The sequence below is a fragment of the Pelodiscus sinensis genome, chromosome 18 (genome assembly GCF_049634645.1).
Source record: "Pelodiscus sinensis isolate JC-2024 chromosome 18, ASM4963464v1, whole genome shotgun sequence".
In the NCBI taxonomy this organism is placed as follows: domain Eukaryota; kingdom Metazoa; phylum Chordata; order Testudines; family Trionychidae; genus Pelodiscus; species Pelodiscus sinensis.
The window spans coordinates 3,382,724-3,398,530 of NC_134728.1; the positions used below are offsets into that span (position 1 = coordinate 3,382,724).

General features: G+C 42.3%; 1 protein-coding gene across 13 annotated transcripts in view; it reads left to right on the forward strand.

The window, feature by feature from the left end:
• RTEL1 (regulator of telomere elongation helicase 1) overlaps positions 1–15,807 on the forward strand; it is a 122,562-nt gene that overhangs the window by 52,988 nt on the left and 53,767 nt on the right. For all 13 annotated transcript variants that reach the window (XR_012896471.1, XR_012896472.1, XR_012896475.1 and 10 more), the window contains 7 exons: positions 66–179; positions 2,115–2,155; positions 7,758–7,843; positions 9,162–9,239; positions 13,080–13,157; positions 14,190–14,333; positions 15,198–15,313. Coding sequence is in view for 8 of the 13 variants with exons in the window: in XM_075900945.1 (XP_075757060.1) it covers positions 66–179; positions 2,115–2,155; positions 7,758–7,843; positions 9,162–9,239; positions 13,080–13,157; positions 14,190–14,333; positions 15,198–15,313 (657 nt within the window). In the remaining 5 variants the exon portion in view is untranslated. The remainder of the gene's footprint in view (positions 1–65; positions 180–2,114; positions 2,156–7,757; positions 7,844–9,161; positions 9,240–13,079; positions 13,158–14,189; positions 14,334–15,197; positions 15,314–15,807) is intronic.

Consider the following 15,807-nt stretch of genomic DNA (forward strand, 5'->3'; position numbering starts at 1 on the left):
GAAATGTTAGCTTAGAATTGGCATGAAGACGATGGCTAGGAACAATTTCTCTCCTGTTTCCTCAGTCCTTTTCCTGTTTGCTTGGAGAATCCACATGTTATTGATAAACACCAGATCTGGGTGGGGATAATTCCCAAAGGACCAGACGGAGGTTTGCTCAGCTCTACCTATGAAAAAAGGTAATTAGCTCTTCCATATAAATACTGCTCTGAGGTCTTGGGTATTAGAATATAAATTCTTTAAAAGACAGTGCTTGTGGAATCTGCAAAGTTTTCTTTTTAAATATACAGACTGCTAATTATTAACTGGAAGCAACAGCACATGAGATTGTAGAGAAATGTTAGGCTGTTTCTGCTTTTCAGTTTGTGCTTAACTAATCTGGAAAAATACAGAGGATTTTTGTGCTGGGGGAAAAAAGAAATGTAAATGCTGTGCCTAGGAAAGTGAAGACCTAACATAAAGATTCCACCTTTTACAGCCTTCTTCTAGTCTGTAATGTCATTTTTTACTTAAAAACCTATTTGTAGAACCTTAAGAAGTCATTTCGTGCTTTGAATGCTTTTTGTCAAGACTGTTAAGTAAAATAACTGAGTAGCACAGTTGTGTTGGGGCCATTGTATTCCCTTCTGTGAATGGTTGTTTAAAGAGAGAATCCCTTCTAAAGTTTCTGGGTTGAGGGAGAGGTTTTTCTGTCCATCATACACATTTTTCTATTTTAATTACTGTTCCAAACTATCTAAAGCAATTAGATCCTGATACATTTTTCATCCATTTTATGTTCAACATTATATATACGTTCCTCTGCTGCATATGGCTTGGGTTCAGGCAAGACAGATGTGATCTTTTTCGTCATACCCAGAAAAACAAAACCATTACTCAAAGAAGACGTTTTACTCCTTAAGAGGAGCTATGTCAGAGATTCCATGAAGTTTGCTATTAATTTTAAGTGGAAGGCACTCAGTGATGGATGACAGTGTACAACCCTATATAAATATTGTATTGCTAATCCAAGAAATTTAGTTGCTCTACTATTTAAGTTTATTTTGTTGTAAGATACCACTGATTTTTTTCCTTTCCACAGTATATGATGTGGAGTAAGTAAAGCATACAGCATTTGATGTAATTCCTGCTATTTCTCAAGAGTAATAGCATCAGTATTTGTAGATCTTGTAAAAATGTTTCCCCCCTCACCTCTCACAGGGTTAATAAGAAAGCAGAGCATGCAAATCTGTCTGGAACTGCAGAGAAGGAAACAAAAGGAGATTAAAATAGGGAGCGAATATAGGGAATTTCCATAGAAACCAGCACAGAAAGAATTCTACTGTACAAGCAGAGTTGAGCCAAAGAAAAAACACTTGGGGACAGTGACTAATTTGGCTGTCGCTAGTAATACAGCAACCAAGCCCATCTCCTTTTTTCCCTGTGGCTTTGCACCACCACACCTAGTTCATCATCAGTTGTTTTAATCATCACAATGTTGGCAGCTTCTATAGATCGCTCTCTGGAATGATTCTGTTCCTTAATTTATTACTATTAATAAGAAGCCTTATTATATGGGGTAATGTGTACTCCCACTGACTAAAGGGTGATATGTTAGGACCTAGATTTTCTTCACTGCCGAAACCTAATATCTCCAAATTGTTCCTGTTGCTGTTGTTAGAGATTGCCTGATTGTTCCTACCAGTCTGGGCCTTGGATGCTGCTGACATGTAATGTACAGAAAGCTAGTTGTAGGAAGCTAGTTGTTCCTCCAGTTCTATGTAGTGTTTGGCTCTTGTTGAGCAATAAGTAATGTCTTGCACTAGTTGTGTCCTGTATCAGCAGATCATAGAGTCAGGAAGCATCTGGAGGGAGAGCCTCTTTGGTCTTTTCTTAGAGGACTGTGGGCTCATCCTGCAAAGCAAGGTGGGAGGAAATGGGTGAAGAAAATTTGAAATAATTTGCTGGAAATAATTCCTGAAAATTACTTTGAGATTTGTCCTTGAGTAAGGGAGTGAAGGCACAGGAGAGGGAGAGAGGATGCAGCTTTATGAGTGCGTTCATTACTCCCAACAAGAGTGAGTTGAGAAAAGGAAATATGATGGTGATACTGATAGATATTGTCGTCTTTGTAGGTTTTCTGTGGAATGTCTGTCGTCTCTGGGGAAAACAATAGGTAAGTGAAATATATTCAGATTCAGGAAACAAGCTTCTGCTCTGGATTGTTCATAAACCTGGTGTTGCTCAGGTCCTTAACTCAGATAACTTCTGTTTTTTCTTCATTTAAATCTTTGCTTTGGGATCGAGGGGTTCCCCAACGCAGGCTGCCCTGAGGAGAGAGGACAACCCCAGCCTTCTCTCACCAGAGTAGCTTGGGGGCCAGGTGAGAAGTGCCTCCCCATGGCCGCTGCAGCAGGCACAACTGGTGGAGGGGGTGCATGTCCCCAAGCTGGAAATAGACACAAACTCACTCTCTGAAATATATAGTAGATAGTTGTCCCTTTCTCCACCCTGCCCCCTGCTGGCCCAATGGGATTATAGTTGTCCCAGTCCCCATCTCTGGCCCCTTAGTGCCCCCTGTGGTCATTATACAGTATTACTGTCCCTCCTGCCTTTCCATTTAATAAGAAAAGGTTGAATTCCAGGCACATCCCATTGTCTTGGCACAACCAAACCTTGACCTTGCTTTAAGTTATGATAAGAGAAAGCTGCGCACCAAATTTGGTCCTAGCTCTTACTGTTTAGGAGGAGTTCTTGAGCAAGCAGACTCACAGATGGATGGACAAACAGATGCATATTTATAAAAAATATATAGTAGATGAGTGGGGAATATGACTTGGGGTATGTCTACGCAGCAAAATTATTTCAAAATAACAGCTGTTATTTTGAAATAACTTTACTAGCATCTACACAACCAAACTGCTATTTTGAAATGAATTTGAAATAGCGGAGCGCTTATTTCAAATTTGGTTACCTCATTCCACGAGGAATAACACCAAATTCGAAATAGCTATTTCGAAATAAGTGCTGTGTAGACACTTATTTTGAAATAGGGGGCCTCCAGCCTTCCCAGGGTGCCCTGGTGGCCACTCCAGCCTCAACCAAAAACACTCCTCTCCCTCCCCCCTCCCCAGAGCCCTTAAAGGGGTTGATTATGGCCACAGTGCCTGTGCCAGCTCCAAGCCTGCCAGCCCAGAGCCAGCAGTCACTGCCCCTGACCCAGTGGCCCCAATACATGAGCCAGCAAGCCACTGGCAGCCAGCCCTCCACCGCTCCCCAGGAGCAGTCTGCCAGCTCCCAGGAGCCTACCAGGTCCTGGAGAAGGTGGGCGCCTTCCTAGTCCAGGGTGGAGATCGTGGACCTTATTCAGGCGGGATGCCCCGAACGTCCATGATCTCCGCACTAGATGGAGGAACGTGGCCGTCTATGGCAGGATAGCTGCCAGTCTGTCCACCAAAGGCCACATGCGAACCCAGGAGCAGGTTTGCATGAAAATCAAGTAGGTCCTGTGAGACCCCCAACCCTGAGCTTCCCCTTCCCCTTGCTTCCCCCTTCCAACTCCCTCCTCCCAGGTTTCCCCCTCTCCTCTCCCACCCTCTTTTCTCCACTCTCCCGCCTCCTTTCCCCAGTCTCACCAGAGTTTCATCCCCCCCCCCCAGTTTTTTTAAATAAAGAGAGTTTGTGTTCATGAAAATACATGTATTTTATTTGACATCAGGAAGGGGGGTTAGGGAGGGGTAAGTGGAAGGACATGAGGGAGGAATGAGGCACAAGCCCCCAGTGGGGCAGACCAGGAAGACTCTTAGTGTTCCTCAGGGTGGAAGCACTCCCGCAGGGCCTCCTGGATACTGACAGCCCCCCCCCCCCCCCCGATGGATCTCCTGGATGGCAGCCTGCAGAAAGTGCAACCAGGCTCGCAGCAACACGTCCACGAGAAGCACCAGAGTGCCCAGGGGCAGCTCTGGCTCCATGTTGCAGAGTGCTGTGGTGTCCCGAGTGAGGGCAACCAGAGCACACAGAGACAAAATGCTTTGCAGTCCCTCATAGAGAGAGGTAGGCAAGCAAGCAGGGAAAGCTGAGAACCGGCTGTCCAGGGGGGGTCCCTTTAAGCACAGGCCTCAGATAGCCTCAAGCAGCAGCCACACAAAGTAACTCCTGACCTGATGCCCTGTTAGACCTGGTTCCGGCCAGCCTTAAATGCGATTCAGTATCCACTCAGTGTGGACACGCTATTTCAAATTAGCAAAACTCGATTTCGAAATGCATTTTGTGTGTAGATGCGTTATTTCGAAATAACTTATTTTGAATGAACTATTTCAAAATAAGGTATTTCGAAATAACGGTATAGTGTAAACATACCCTTATAGACAAGCTTAAGCAAGTTTGGAACCCAAAAATCATTTTACATCTGCACTGTCTAAGGAATTTCATGTGCTTTCCTGAAGTCATTAGCCTATTATTTTAGAAGAATATTCCAGTTTCTAATTACAAGGTGTGTGTGTACGTACATACGTACACACACACACACACACTCACTGTAAGTCAATTTTATCAACATTCTGAGCCCATCTTTCACAGCATAATTGTATAGTACTTAGACTAAGCCAGGTTCACACTGGTAGATACAAGGTAGCACGGGAGCAATAAAACAAGAGCTGATGTCATAAAATTGGAATTGTTTGTTCATAGGATGCAGTGTAATACAGAACCTAAACCCAAATCTGCTACATCCACATGGGACAATAATTCAGCCTACATCAACAATGCATAAATGTCTAACGTGCACATACTAATATTTCTGATGTCTGAGTTAAGGTTTTTGGTCCTAATGCAACTATAAGAAATGGAGTGGAGATGTGTGGCTATTATGGTTTTGTGCATTTGGAGCATAGGTGATCTTTGTAGAGGAGCAGAGTCAGTGAAAGTAGTGATGTGATAGTGAGGGTTAATGGTTTATTGAAGAATGGTTTAAATGGAAACCACCTTGCTTTTAAAGGTTTGGGTAGGTGGGTAAGCAATCTTATGTGTTTAATCAAGGTTTATGTCTGAGGATTAAGTTTGTAGGTGTTTCAAATGCTAGTGAGGGCAGGTAACATAAAAAGAAATTAAGGGTCAAATTGCATGCACAAATCAGATGCTCGTTTTCACACATAACTAACTAGGTGCATTTATTTGTGCAATTACCTGATTTCAACATACAAATATTTGCACATGCAGTTATTATAATCCCATATGAAAGCCAGGTAATTGTGTCTGGCTACCATTTGTAATTTAGGACACCAATTTTGCACACAATTGCTTGTGTACTGGTCTAAAAATCTGGCATTAGCATCATGCTCAGACTATAAGATAAGATGCAAGTTGCAAAAGGAGGAATGTAGAGATGATAGTGGACAGTAAACTTAGCATCTGTACGGTATCAAGAAGCTTCAGAGGGGTAGCCAAGTTAGTCTGTAACAGGAAAAACTTAAAAAACAAATAGTCTGGTAGTCCTTTAAAGACTAACAAAACATGCAGATTTGGGCAGCACATGCAGAGACACTATATCATCAAGCCTATGTTGGCACAATTCTTAAAATCATAAGAATGCTGGAGGAATTGATTTATGAAGAAAGAATAAAAGAAAGAATTGTGTAGGATGACTAAGAGATATTTGAAGGGGGAATGTGTTAAGTCTAGAAATGTTTGAAGGAGGTAAACATAAGAGAGGAAAAAAATATTTATAGTGGAATGAAGGTGTCAAAATTAAAGATGTAAAATCCCATTTAATCCAAGATTAAAGAGGGCACAGCTGGGTAGGCTGCTGCAGACCAGCTGGAGCAGTCCCACCGAAGGCCGGGGTAGAGTGACCCCTAGTTAACCCTTCAAACCCTTAGTCTAAATAAACAAAATAGAATGACATTGAAAGAACATTTTGGCTAAATAACAGGAAAATTTCTTTTCCGTGAGATGTATAATATAAAATTATAGAAGTTTTCCAAGGAAAGTGGACAAAACACCAGAAAACCTATTTTAGGAAACAATCTAACTCTAGCATAGACATGGCCAGGGCAACATATTAGGTATTTTTCATCTCTTATTTCTAGCGTACAAGTGAGATCTGTGCTCTGTTGTGTCAGGATTATTTAATGGAATGCTAACCAAGCTAAAGTAGTGACCAAAAAAAAAAAAAAAGAAAACCACCAAGAGAGAGAGAGATTCTAGAAGACTGGAAAATGGCAAATATAGTGACCATCTATAAAAAGGGAAATAAGAACAACCTAGAAAACTACAGATCAGTCAGTTTAACTTCTGTGCCAGGAAAAATAATGGAGCAAGTAATTAGAGAATTAATCTGCAGACACCTGGAAGACAGTAAGGTGATAGGTAACAGCATGGATTTGTAAAGAACTAATCATGTCAAATCAATCTGATAGCTTTTTAATAGGATAACAAGTCTTATGGATAGGGGAGAAGTGGTGGATGAGGTATACCTAGACATCAGTAAGGCATTTGATATGGTCTCACATGATCTTCTATCAATAAACTAGGCAAATACAACTTAGATGGGGCTACTATAAGGTTGATGCATAACTGGCCGGATAACCGTTCTCAGAGAGTAGTTATTAATGGTTCACAATCCTGCTGGAAGGGCATAACAAGTGGAGTTCCACAGGGGTGTGTTTTGGGACTGATTCTGTTCAATATCTTCATCAGTGATTTAGATATTGGCATAAAGAGTACGCTTATTAAGTTTGCAAATGATACGAAGCTGGGAGATGTTGCAAATGCTTTGGGGGAGTGGGTCATAATTCAAAATGATCTGGACAAACTGGAGAAATGGTCTGAGGTAAATAGGATGAAGTTTAAGGACAAATGCAAAGTGCTCCACTTAGGGAAGAACAATCAGTTTCACACATATAGAATGGGAAGTGACTGTCTAGGAAGGAGTACTGCAAAAAGGGATCTCTAGGGGTCATAGTGGAGCACAAGCTAAATATGAGTCAACAGTGTAACGCTGTTTCAAAAAAAGCAAACATGATTCTGGGATGCATTAACAGGAGTGTTGAGAGCAAGACATGAGAGTCATTCTTCTGCTGTATCCTGCGCTGATTAGGCCTCAATTGGAGTATTGTGTCCAGTTCTGGGCACCACATTTCAAGAAGGACATGGAGAAATTGGAGAAGGTCTAGGGAAGAGCAACAAGAATGATTAAAGGTCTAAAGAACATGACCTATGGAGGAAGAGTGAAAGAATTGGGCTTGTTTAGTCTGGAAAGGAGACGACTGAGAGGGGACATGATAGCAGTTTTCAAGTATCTAAAAGGGTGTCACGAGGAGGGAGAAAAATTGTTCTTCTTGGCCTTTGAGGATACGACAAGAAGCAATGGGCTTCATCTGCAGCAAGGGCAGTTTAGATTGGACATTAGGAAAAACTTTGTAACTGTCAGGGTGGTTAAACACTGGAATAAATTACCTAGGGAGGCTATGGAATCTCCATCTTTGGAGATATTTAAGAGCAGATTAGATAAATGTCTATCAGGGATGGTCTAGACAGTACTGTGTCCTGCCATGTTGGCAGGGGATTGGACTCAATGACATCTTGAGGTCCCTTCCAGTTCTAGTGTTCTGTGAAAAATCTTGTCTTCTTCCAACTCTCCCTGGTCTTCTCCACCCTTTGCATCAAGACAGTGAAGAGGAGTTGTAGGGCTTGAGAAAAGTAGGTTAATCCCCTACCAATGCCTCTGAATGAAAGTGCTCTGAATGGTGAGGTATTATGCACCATCTTTCTTGTTGCAGGTAATCTTGTGCGAATTGTACCACATGGGCTGCTGGTGTTCTTCCCTTCATATCCAGTCATGGATAAAAGCCTGGAGTATTGGAGAGTACGTTGGTTCTTTCTTTGTGTGTAAATTGTAGACACGCACTTTGGACTGAATTTTCACACACAGTTGCTTATATTGGAGTTCCCATGACTGCAATCTAGCACTGACTTTCACAAATATCTGTTTATTCATCTCAGTATTCATTACTTCCATTCTCTATTGGAAAATTTACCTACCGTTGCTTGGGTCTTTCAGAGCAGGGGGCTGGTAATGCAGCAGGGTGCAGGACTCAGGGCAGGGCCTTGGGAACATGGCAAGGGAGCTTGGCAAGTGAGTGTGGGGATGCATGAGTCAGGGTTGGGGATGTGAGGAGGGGTTCAAGCCAGGGGGCTGGAAATGTGGGTGTTGCAGGAGTCAGGATTGGGGGGGTGAGGAGGTGCAGAAGTCAGAGCAGGGTTTGGGGGTGGTTGGTGGCTGCTCCCTGTGGCTGGCCTGGGGAAGTGGGGACCCTGTAGCCTGGCTGCTCCCTGGGGCTGGTTTAGGATTGTGGGGGCCTCGCAGCCTGTTCTGGCTGGCCAGCAGCTGCTCCCTGGGGCCAGGCCAGGGCAATGGAGGTACTGCCCAGATAGTGGCTACTCCCTGGGGCTGAGGGGCTTGATACCCCCACTGTGGTCATTCTGGAGTATAAATGTCCCTGCTATCACAGCCCTCACTTTCCATTTGATGAGAAACAATCGCATTCCATGCACATCCCATTGTCCTGGGACAACCAAACCGTTACGTTGCTTTAGGATATGAGAGGAAGCTGAGGGTCCTAGCTCTTACTGTTTAGGAGCTAGTTCTTGAGCAAACAGACAAACAAACAAACTCAAATATATAGCAGATGCATTTGTTGTAGTTTGTACTTTCTGTTGGTTGCTGTTCATCACATCCCCTGCCTTTATTTTTGGGTGACGTCAGGAACATTTTTCCATTGTGAGTTGTGTGTCCCAGCAGAAGCCATGGCAGGACATTTCTCTAGGAAACTCTTGCTTTCCTTCTAAGGTATCAGCTTGGGAGCAGGAAACCAAATATTCAGTGTAGCTTGCAGGAGAAGCACAGAGGAGGCAGATGTTGACCACCAAGGGTATGGAAGTTGACCTATTGGCATGGCTTCTGAAAAGGTGCATAAAGCAAGGAGATACTGTCTTGGACATTGTGTCTAACCTACCACTATTGGAACTTCTGCCTGGAGCTCCAGGAAATCCCTAGTATTGGTAGCTGTATTCCCTGTGTCCAACTCTGAATGGCAAAGGAGGAATGGGAGGCATATAGTTGCCGCTCCCTGTGGCTTCCTTTCCCATATATTCTTCTGACTTACTTGCTGTTTGTTTAATAGGAGCATGACTTTGCCAAAAGAATAGAAGAGGTGAAGCCAATGTTTGTGGAACCAAGGAATAAAGGGACTTTCACAGAGGTTGGTCATTTGTGTTGTGTGCGTCGCATATAATAAATTCTCCTTTATATGGTTAAATACTTCTCTCAAGATGTGTTTGCAATAGTGACTACAAAAAAAGCATATTGCTGGGTTAAAACCAAGAGAGCTATGAGGGCCCTTAAATTACAACTTTTCCCTTTTTCCTTACTACCTTCCTTCATACTCCATTCTCCTGAGGAGGTGCACTGAACACTAATACAGTCATGGTTTGAAATCTGCCCACATTCCAGATATTAGTAACATATGCTTAGACACTTGGGTACGGATATGGTAGAAAAGCTTAGCCCTGCCTGTCAGTGCAGCAGTAAGCATTGGCAATACAACTCTTGGGTGTTCTGCAGGCTGTTTCTCTCCAACTTGTTGCACTTTGCTTTTAGTATGAAAATTTTCTATGTAATTACAGAGTGTATTTTTTATTCAGAATGCTTTTAGCTTTTAATTTGGCTGGACAACACTAACTTTTGCCCAGGGGCTCAGTTGCTGCCATCGGGACACCATCAGGATTTGTCTGTGGAAGCAACTCAACTGGAACATCATACCTGTGATACATTCCATTCTTTCTATGCCAAGATCAATTTTCCTGTGGGTTGGGAAGCCATTTGGTTTGGGTGTAAAGGGCCCCTGGAGTGTATCCTGCAGTTGGAATTTGGAAATGCATTACTTTTTTTTTTTAAAGTACACACACCCTCTCTTAAAAAAAGAGGATGATTTAGAAGCAACCAAAGAAGAAAGGCAATGAACTCTAGTAGAGGGAATGCGGCAAGGAGTCCTGTGGCACCTTATAGACTAACCGAAGTGTTGGAGCATAAGCTTTCGTGGGCAAAGACCCACTTCATGGGTCTTTGCCCACGAAAGCTTATGCTCCAACACTTCGGTTAGTCTATAAGGTGCCACAGGACTCCTCGCCACTTTTGAAGATTCAGACTAACACGGCTACCCCTCTGATAGTAGAGGGAATGTAAACTCTTACAACGCTTCAGTATAAATACTACTCTCTATTTGTGTGTGTGTGTGTGTGTGTGTGTGTCTGTCTGTCTGTCTGTGTGTTTAGATAGTGTTTCTTGGGACAGTAATTGTAAGGAAAGAGGAGGCCAACTGTACAACTATCATACTCATTGACAGACCATTTGTCGAGAGAAAAGAAACACCTTCCTAATTACATGCACTTGTTTTACCTGATGGCCTACATTATTGTTTACAGTTTAAATTGTTTTTACTGAAAAGAAACAATTACAAAATTAGATTGAAGTGGCCTAATTTAGAAACAAGATTAGATTATACAGGGTTTCAGATGAGTTTTCCTCTGCAAAAAAGATGGCAGACATTCAATATCAACAACTTAATGTGTAGGGAAAAACATGTTGGTAACTGAGGAAGATGCTAGGTAGAGTTTGTCAATTTTCACTGAATCATTGCCTCTTCTGAGATACTAAGCCTTTAACATGTTAAAGAACGTTTCTAACTAAATTATTGTTACACTTTGAGTCTAAGCAGTTAACAAATAAACAAACAAACAAACAACAATCCAGATTGTTCTAGTTAGGAATAGAAATTGGTGATGGAACAAGGTGATTCTCTGATACAATTCTTTCTATGTGAAAAGAAGCATACAAAGTCCTGTTTCCTTGAACACAGCAGGAATGAAAGAAGTGATGGGTTTTTTTTCATAGTTCCAAGTTCTTTGCCAGAAGTGCTCTCTTGGGCTTTCTTAGCACTGTATTTCCTGTGTTTGTTCTGATTGTGTGTTTACGATGGCTTTTCTGCTGCTGCTCTCTGGAGTTTTCTTTTATTTCTTTGCAAAGCACAGGCACACAGCTCCACAAATATCCTAACATCTACATTTGCATATCAGTCCTTGGGAAACCCCTTGCCCCAAATGGTATAGATTCTGCTTCCATGCAAGTTTATGTTTTGTCCTCTGTTGTTTTCACTACTATTAAATGAAAAGGGGCATTTTAACTGCTCCCTTCATTAACCTGAATGGAGGGCATGTTAAGCCCATCAATTTGAAGGGGTTTTAATTCAGCCTATAACGTACATATCGTAGTTATGAATGGGTTTATGCCGGATGTCCTTGTGTCTACACTACAAGTGACAAAAGCCGCAGAATAAACACTACAGTGATGGAAGAGGTTTTTCCATTGCTGCAGTAAATCCACCTCCTCGTAAGGAGGTAAGTAGGTCAAAAGGAGAATTCTTGCATCAGCCTACCTGTGTGTACAGTGGGAGTGAGGTTGATCTCCCTCTGTCTCATAGTGTCAATTTTTTCTCAGCTTTGAGTGATGTTTTAGGTGTTTAGGTTAGGGATGTCAACATGTAGTCGACTACACGATTAACCAATAAGCCTAGGCTTACCAGTTAATTTTGTCCACTACACGCACTCTTCCCTCCCCTCTCCCCCTCCCCCCAGTGCCTTTGTGGAGTTGGTTTTAAGCAGGCTCCCCACAAGCCCTGCATCTTCTTCCATCCCCGTCCCCCATGCTGCTGCCTTTGATAGAGAGGCAGCAGTGCAGAGGGTAAGGGGGGGCAGGCTGGAGCAAATACGTTCAGGGGGCCGGCTTTCAAGCAGATCCTCCGTACTTGTTGGCTCTGTGGACCCGTCTGCCCTCCCCCTTGCTGCCTACTACAGTGGCAGTGAGGGGGGGCAGGCAGGAGCTGGTGCTGGAGGGGAGCCAGCTTAAAAGCTGTTTTTCCCCAGCAGAGCAGAGGAAGTTTCCGTGAAGCAGCCTCTGTCTGCAGTGGCCCAGGCTCACCGTGGACAGAGGCTGGTCTGTGGCAGCAGCCCCTGTCCACGGGAGGTCCAAGTTCCCCGTGGATAGACGCTGCTGCTGTGGACCAGCTTCTGTCCACAAGGAGCTCAGACCCCCTGCAGACAGGGACTGCTGTCACAGACCAGCCTCTGTCTCTGGGGAGCTTGCACCCCACGGAGAGGGGCTGCTGCCATCCCACACTGCTGCCTCTCTCAGATGCAGCTACGCAGGGTGGCAAGAAGATTGTCTGTGTGGGAAGCAGGTTTTTAAACTGGTTCTCCTCATGGACCAGCTCCTGCCTGGCACCCCGTTTGCTGCCTCTGATAAAGAGGCAGCAGTGTGAGGTGGCAGGGAGCTCCCCAGGATGGGGGCTGGAAGTGCACTGGTTGCCATCCCCAGGGACTATTGAATAGTCGTCTAAGCATTTAGTTTTCATGTGGTTACACAATTATTCAATTACACGATATCTAACATCCCTAGTTTAGGTCTTGGTGGCAAAAGACTGATTTTTCTGTACCTAATCAAATTGTTAAAATGAGATTCTTCATATTTTTCAGATATTGATTCATGTACTACTGCTTGCTAAAGACGGTTTATAGAAAACAAAATTAAAGTTTTTAAATGAATATCCTTCTACTTTCCTAATTTTTTGAAATTTCCCACACTTTTCCCACCTCTTTCTTTTCAGTTGAATTCCAGCCCATGTTCTTTGATAATTATTAGAGTAAATGATAATAACCTCAAATTGCTTTGTTTTGTTTGCCTTTTTGCCTGCGTGGAGTCATAAGAACACTGTATAAGTTCTTTGTTTTCCTTTCTGAGAGAGGTGATATCATAATGTTGTGTTTGTGAGAAGATCTGTGGGTTTCTTTGTAATAAGGGAATTTCGTAAAGCAAACATTTCTGACATCCATAATTATACTCCAGAAGAAAACAGATACTAAGCCTAGTTAACTACTTCTTGAGTTTTAGTATGTGAGTCAAACGTGTTATGATATACAAGTTTGTGTGTTTGTGTCTGAAGGAGATGGTTTCCCCGTTCCTCTTACCTAACTTGTTTGTCTTGTAGGTCATGGATGCATATTATGATAAGATCGTCTGTTCCAAGTCTAGTGGAGCTACTTTCTTGGCAGTATGTCGGGGGAAGGTATTGTGCAATAATTTGTGTCATTCTTGAGAGCAAGCTGCTTTTTTGCATTAAGTTTGGAAGAATGTAGCTCTTCCAGATACTGTGTTTAGCACAGAGAAATATGTGTGCTTGTATATCTCTAAATAATCACATGCAATAAAAGCCCTACATAAATAAAGGAACAAATGCAGAATGTAGTTTTTCTAAATTTATTTTAAGTGCAAAGGTCTGTTGTTCATGGTTTTACTAGTGGTACATGCATGATCTCAAAGGGACTGTCATACTTTTCCTTCATTTTCTTAGGCTGCTCAAAGAAGAGGTATATTCCTGTATGAGAAGGACTGTATTAAACAAAACTTGACACGTTTTTGTCAGCCTAATATAAACAGCTGTCTAAAATGTTGCTCACTTTCAATAAATAAATAAATAAAAACGAGTGAGTGAGTTCAAACCCAGCACCTGCCCTGAAGCCCTGCTCTAGTTTTGGTTATCTAACAGTCATATTTTCCTATTTTTAGAAATGAATTTGATTCTCTTAAAATGATTGTATTTGTTTTGAATGTTGAGCAAGGTCTGTTATATTCTTAATATAATTCATATTGTTACGCATTGCCCCAGAAGAGGAGCGTTCTTTGTCAAATAGATGGTATTAATGGTGTGTGAACAGTTCAGAAAGTTCAGGCATGAATTACATGATCAGTAATGAGTAAGCTGGCAACTCAGCCTGGAAATCAGAAAGATGTTTGAAATGCTTACTGTCTCAGAAACCATAGAAATAAGAGAGAAGCAGAGAAACTTCTTAAACCCATTGGCTGATGTGTTACATGGTCACTGCCTGTTAGTAAGAAACCACTGGAATTAAAGCCCTGACAATAAAAGCAAGGAATCCAGTTCGAGCTTTTTGTTTCTACTATGCTCAAGCTACAATTGTAATACAAGCTGTAATTTAAGGCAGAGAGACCACAACTCCTGAAAATCTCTGAAGTAGTCTGTGAACACTTGAATGAAAATAATTCCCTGTTAGTGACTGAAAGCACTGTTCATCTTCAGGCCAGCGAAGGCTTGGACTTTGCAGACACGAACGGCCGAGGTGTTGTTATCACTGGGCTTCCATTTCCCCCTCGCATGGAGCCAAGAGTCGTTTTAAAGATGCAATTCCTGGATGAAATGAAAAGACTAGGCTCAGGGGCAAAGGTAAGGTTGGGGAACTTTTTGCAGATGGTTTTTTGCCAGTGCACCATCTCGTAGTTTCTCTCTGAATTATATGGCTTTTCTTCCCGTCTCAATGGGGCCACAGAAACCAAAGCTGCTCTCTCACACCATTTAAATTTGATATTCCCCTGCTGGGTTGTGCTGAAATTCTAAATTCTTCATGTGATTGCACATGTCTATTTCACTTCAAGCATGTGTGTGCCTGGTGCACAGGGTGCACACACACTTGAAGTACAATGAACCTGTGCAATGTATCTCAGAGAACAGTAATGATAGTTCGGATTAGTGATCGTCTTGATTACTATGGTTATAAACAAACCCAGGCTATAAATTCCTTGAACGCAATTGGAGTCAAAGTACCGGGTAATTTGAGTGCATGGTAACCATTTATCTTTCAAAGAGCGTATTTTGCCCAGGAAGTATGGTCAGGAAATATAAACCATGGTGGCAATGGGCCATATTTGACAGCCTTTCAGGTTGGAGTACAAATATTATATAATTTTTCTTTCTCGTTTTACAGGGTAGCTGTTAGCTATTTAATGACATGGAAAGGGCATTGTAGGGCCTGAGTACAGGCCCTAATTCAGTGGCTACATAGTAGAGTAGGTTATGTATTAATAACTAGGTCAAGGTTCCATAGAAGCAAGTAGTGCCTCAGTTTAGTCCGATGGGATTTCTTTAGCAGAATCCTGCACTTGACAATGTTAGGACTCTCGCCTTTTAGAGACACACTTACATCATGTATAGGTGACTGAGACGAGTAGCTTCTGCACTGAGAATACATTTTATCTATTTGAATAGCCTGATCCTTTCTCTCTCCCCCCCCCCCTCCTTTGGCTTTTTTAGTATTTATCCGGGCGTGAGTGGTACCGGCAGCAGGCTTCTCGGGCTGTGAACCAGGCCATAGGCAGGGTTATCAGACATCGCCTGGACTATGGTGCCATTTTCCTTTGTGACCACAGGTGAATTCTTGTGTTGAAAATGATGTATATGTCAACATACCTGCATCCCAACACACACACACTTGCAAGTCGTGCTTGTATATATGCATTAGTATGACTCTTTGAAGAAGGCTATAGTTCATTCGTGATCATCAGCAATGAGCTAGGTGGCATTCTGTCTAATAAGTGAAAATAACATCCAGTTTTCATCCTCTCTTCTCCTCTCCCAAAATCATCTCTCTCCTCATTCCCTGTGTGAGCCTGGTAGTAGTATTAACAGATGCAGAATAAGCTGTCAGTATATTAATGGTGATTGGTTTTGTGTGTGCATGTATTTATGTAGTTTTTTAACTACTACTTTCATTCCAGAAGTTAGAACTTCTGAAACGCTAATACAAGTTATATGAATACAGAGGTTTCAGTTCTGCTTCATGCTAAATTTGAGAAGGCAGTGTACAGTAATTGCAATTTTGAAGAGAGGTACAGGAACAAGGATTGTATTGTCAGAAAATCTA